The following is a 5,424-nucleotide window of genomic DNA, read 5'->3' on the forward strand; positions in this document are numbered from 1 at the left end:
TCAGTACTATTGATCATTTTGATCAAACATCTTAATTGTCCTGTTTATGGACATTTTTTCATGATTGACTTTTCTCACTTTATGTGATTATTCAAAACTGATCTGTTTTAAGATCAACATGTCTAATCTTTTTATTGTAAAAGGTTTCTTTAATGTCACATTGTCACAATTTTCCAGTGACAATATAAGTTTTACTTTTGAGAATGAACTACATTTTTTGGTTAATAAGAATCTGACCTGTTGTGAGGTCAATTTTAACAGTTTCTTTTGTTCAGTAATCACAAAAGTTTAATCCATTTGGAAAAAAACTCTCAAAGGAGAGTGACTACAGTGTCCTCCAATATTGTAAACTGTTTGTCTTTTATAAAGACAGTTGTTCCCTTACTCTCTCTGAGTACAGTGTGTCTTGTAGGAATCTACAAGTTGTTGTTGTGATGTATCATCACCTCTGGAGCTTTCATACTTGCTGTGGCTCATTGTGCCTTGTTGAATAAACAAACTTTGTAAGATGAAAATGTTGTTTCCATGTCATTTTCCTTTATGCATATCACGATGAACCAGAGACTTTGTGCATCTGTTGTAATGATTTCCTCTCACTGAAATGACAATGTTCTCGACAGTGAATTTGAATGTACCCCAAACCTACCAGTTTATTGAAATTTGAAGCACAGTCAAACTTGATGTGGTTCCATTAAGATGTTTGATGAAGGTAGGCAACTCTGTTGATCTGGCTATGTTTTATAGCCTCCCCCTATCTCCATTTTCAGATCCTTAGCTAGTTGCTGATATGGTTTCATGGTTTTTGAGTGTTACCACAAGGTTCAAGTCACAATTTATCGTCAGCTGACAATTCCTAATGGTAATTCCTGACCTGCCACAATTACTGTTTAATGTTTGTGTTTGTCAGTTCATGAAATACAAAGTAAGAATGTATCAAAAATTGAAGAAAGGCTCATTTAGTGTCTGTTTGCCGCAAGGACTGTATCTACTTCGCACTTCAACAATCAACAATATGTAGTTGGTCCACAACTGTAAACTGGTAAAGGCATTTGCCTCCCTAAACCCTACACAGGATGTGCAGCAGCGAAAACGAATAGAAGACATAACAGCTGATAGTTTACTGAAAGATTAGTTTGAGTGATTTCTTGAGACAGACACAGTTATTGGTTAGTTGTTAGAAATGAAACCATCATTGATGTCTCTTTATTCCTGTTTTGGCCTGTGTTCCATCACAGTGTGTTTGATGAGCAAATATTAGGTTTTGTTGGCATAACACTCAAGGTTAACATCTGGTTCACCGTAATTTGTAATGTATCAACTCAAACAGGGGGTGGGAGGCTGAGGCATAAAATAATTGGTCAGTGATATCAATATAAGACAGACCAGACAGAGGCAGAGAGGCATCAGAGCCATGATGAAGACTTTGTGTATTGCTGTTGTTGTGCTGAGTCTCACCTCAGTGTGCCAGGCTGCATCGCTGGCCTGTGAGCAGCTGCTGAAGCCAGTGGACAAAGATCCAGATGTAAGTCTCCCACCACATTCATAAATAACAATGTATTTTTGTGGCAGCATTATCAGACTAAATTAAATTGAACCTACTTAATCTATTTGTGTTACACTTCTCTTTCCTGGAATGTGTTGTGAGTATCCTATCGTACGACCAATTCTGCGCTCAGATCTGCGCCTGATTTCACGCAAGATTGATAAATGAGGGCCAGTGTGTCTTGTGGGAATCTTCAAGTTGTTGTTGTGATGTATCATCACCTCTGGAGCTTTCAAACTTGCTGTGGCTCATTGTGCCTTGTTGAATAAACAAACTTTGTAATATGAAAATGTTGTTTCCATGTCATTGTCAGTTATAGTGATCCGTTTCATAATGATGAAAGTCAGACATCCTACTTTGTTTTCATTTTCTCTAAATTGATAGAAGCCTCCATCAATGTTCCTTCCTTTCAATGACACATCAAAATGAAATTCAGCACACACACAGTAACAGTTCATTCATAACAAGCATTTTTAGTGTAAATCTAAAGACAGTAAACAAGTTTGATTATGATTTGTGATGAAGAGGGATTAACAATCTTATGTCATATTTGAAGTAAGTCATCTAACCAAATGAGATAATGTGTCCGACACTTTTGCCGCACCATTATTTTGGGAGAACTGTGTGCATTAATGTAAAAAAAAAAAAATTAAGGTTAACTATTTCTCTCTTTAAAGAGCTCACACCGTGTATCTAATGTGACATAAAATAGGACACACTTCTATTGTTCCCCCAGTAAAAGCAGTGAAAGGACAGAGTGTGGGAAATCAGAGATAACTCACTCACAGAGCCCTGTGGGACAATAGATCCAGACCTTTGCCCTGAGGAGAGAGAGATTAAAAGGGACACAGGCTTTAAAAGTTAGAACTGTTCCTCAACATAACTCAGCTTTACGACTTTACTTTTTTTGAGTGTTTGAAAAAATTCAGTCTGTTGTAAGTTAACAAATTTAACCTATTTAAAATGAGAATTTTGCTAATGTGCAATGAATGCTGTTTCTCAGCATTACAACCTCATAATACCTGGGCTTTGAACAACTGAAAAAGAAAATGATTTCACACAGTTAACAGTGACAGCCATCCAGTCAAAAGTTTACTTAAGTACACAACTATAAACATGAAAATATACTGTAGGCACCAAAGGTAAAGTACTCATTATGCAGAAAGACAGCTCTGGCAATAATGTTTGTTATGTTGATAGATTATAGTTATTAGTTTGCATGTCTTTACTGTTGCAGCTGGTGGAAGTTGGGGCTAATCTTAATTATATGTAACTGCTAACTGCTAACAATAAAAGCTTATATTCAGCTATAACACAAGCAAGCACCAATATACTTTAAAACATCACACATTACACCCACATTCCCATGGCATTATGGTCATAATAGCTAACTACATCAATTATTCAACAGTGTGGACAGTACAGCGCAGAAGCTAGTTTCTGACTTATAGCTTGATCTTATCAGTTAAGGGAAATTTAAGCTTTTTTTGCAACATTATATAGTGGCTTTTGGGCTTGAACTGATCCAATGTGGTGTATATGTATAGAAAATTTGACATTTCTATAATTTTGCATTTTCACGAAGGCAAGTAGGGTTTCACAAATCTGAAACTGTGTCATTAGCTTGACTGGGACGAAGTAATCCAGATTTAAAAAGTCTGGGTATAGTGTTTTTGATGTGGAGCTTGTCTTAAATCCTCCAGATGTGGGGGAAAAACAGTGAAGTCTCCTTTTCCTGCTTTCATAAATAAATTAAAGTTTTCACAAATTTAAAAGTGGGTTTCAACGATAAAGCTTTACTCACCGCTGAAACTTGAAGGTATAAGCGTCGGCGGTGAACCGTTTGAGGATAATATCATTAACGGTAGAAACGATTTTTAAGATTCAAACAAACTTATTTCCCTCTGCCTTTTGTGTAAAGTCGCCGGATAGAGCTTTAAATAAGTAGACTTGGTTTGTTCATCCAAAAATCATCGGTATGTTGATAGAAGACCGAGCAAAGCGCAGCAGAACCACGACCAGTGTTTTTGGGTTGGAGGTGTCGGGCTAGCAGGTTGCAACTGACAAACGTTAGCCGTTAACGTTTAACGATATCTTCACTTGACTTGACTGCACTTTCGTCTTCATATGTTTCTTCAGGTGCTACAACTACCTGGCCTCCATAATGTTGGAGAAAACTTTGACTCACAAAGAGTTTTAAAGGCCATTTAAATGGTAATTTTCTGTTAGCCGTCGAAGTCATTTTTTAAACGGGAAAGGTTTAAGTGTTTACTTCCTGTCACATTAATTACAACCCGAGTGGACAAACACATAATCAGACGTTCCGCCCTGATGTTCTGATCCCAACCCAACACACAAAGAGATTTTATTTATTTATTTATTTTTTTATTTTTTTATTTTTTTTAAGCATTTTTCAATATTAACTATGTAAGTGTCTAAAATGTGAAGTGATTAGGCCTAATTGTAATTTTTCGCGTTGATTGTATGACCTATCTTCACTGTCAGGAGTAATTATTTTTTCTGTGCATCTCACCGAATATCCCTGCTGCCCACACACTGCTGTGCCACAATATTTAAAAAGTCAATTTGTAGAGAGGCACATGTCTCTCTTCTGCTAATGCACCATGTGTGGGAAAGCTCTGGAGAGCAGTTATGAATGACATCCACTCCACCACCAGTAAAGTAATTCTCTAAAGGGATTTGGCACACTTCATGAGACAATCAGGGTAGGCTACCCCTCAGAAACCTCCCACCTACATGTATAGAGCTAAAGTTTTGATCCATGGTCAGTAATGACACATGATTATGACTCGAAGTTTAAAATGTAAAGTAATGACTACATCTGGGAAATGTGAGATGCCAAATCACTTTGTTGATACTCAATTTTACAAACTGTCACTGCCAGCTAATGGGATCCTTTCCCTCCAGATGGCCGGTGATTTCAGGCTCTGTTTCTATAACAACGCACAGCCAGCATCTGTCACTGAAGTCCCTTTGTTGTTCATTGACCACAGCTCAGGGAGTCAGTGTGGGAAACTGAGCTCAGCTTGTTACACACACTGACTAAAAGGCGGCACGTGTCCAAAGACTCCGCTACATGTGGGCAGCAGCAGGATTACTGTCTTAAGTTTATTTTAAATTACATGAATGGACAATGATATCTTATGGTATTGCTTTTACTAAATGATGCATTTTTGATGAATCAAAATTTAAGATGAAATTATCAAGTTGTATAACATTAAATATTAAACTAGCTAAATTATGAAATTCAAAAAATAGATAATTTTTACCTGCTAGATGTTATGCTGTGGCTCTATAAGTGCTGGAAAAAAGGAAAAAAAATCATCTTCGTTTTTCTACATATTTATTCTCATGAAGTGTAATTCATTAATTACAGCATGAATGTTTTTCTCCTTCACGTGTGATGGCAAAATGAGCGTGTGCTCAGTCAAAGTCATTGATCCTAGCATCATCTGCTCTCTCTACAAGGTCACCACTTTCCCAGGTTCACACAGAGCTCTGTGATTCTCTCCATCACCCCCCAGTTAACTGTTCCCCTGAGATCTAACTATTGTCCCTGAGGCGATGTAACAACCTTTAGCAAGTTGCTGTTCCACATGTCCTTTTGTCTCACCAAGCTCTCTCATTGGCTGAGACTGTGAGAAACTCCTGCCAGACCAAGACCCACACATTCATATGGAGATGTGGGACTATAAATAGGAGGCATGAAGACAGCAGAGATCAGATTCTCTCTACAGAGACCTCGACAGCACACAGATCCAGCCATGGCACCTACAATCACTGCACCAATGACCAACTCTCAGGAGCATCTGACTCTGACCCACAAGGTAAATTGGAGATTCAAGGAGACTCAATCTTCA

At 37.6% G+C, this 5,424-nt stretch overlaps 1 protein-coding gene across 1 annotated transcript in view; it reads right to left on the reverse strand.

The window, feature by feature from the left end:
- LOC147818565 (uncharacterized) overlaps positions 1–5,385 on the reverse strand; it is an 18,176-nt gene extending 12,791 nt beyond the window's left edge. The window contains exon 1 of the mRNA XM_087176573.1: positions 3,348–5,385. Coding sequence (XP_087032699.1) covers positions 3,348–3,402 — 55 coding nt within the window. The 5' untranslated portion in view covers positions 3,403–5,385. The remainder of the gene's footprint in view (positions 1–3,347) is intronic.
- Positions 5,386–5,424: the final 39 nt, after the last annotated feature.

Source organism: Seriola lalandi, unplaced genomic scaffold (genome assembly GCF_002814215.2).
Source record: "Seriola lalandi dorsalis isolate HSWRI2012SDOR001 ecotype SW California unplaced genomic scaffold, Sedor1 jcf7180002054561, whole genome shotgun sequence".
Classification (NCBI taxonomy): Eukaryota; Metazoa; Chordata; class Actinopteri; order Carangiformes; family Carangidae; genus Seriola; species Seriola lalandi.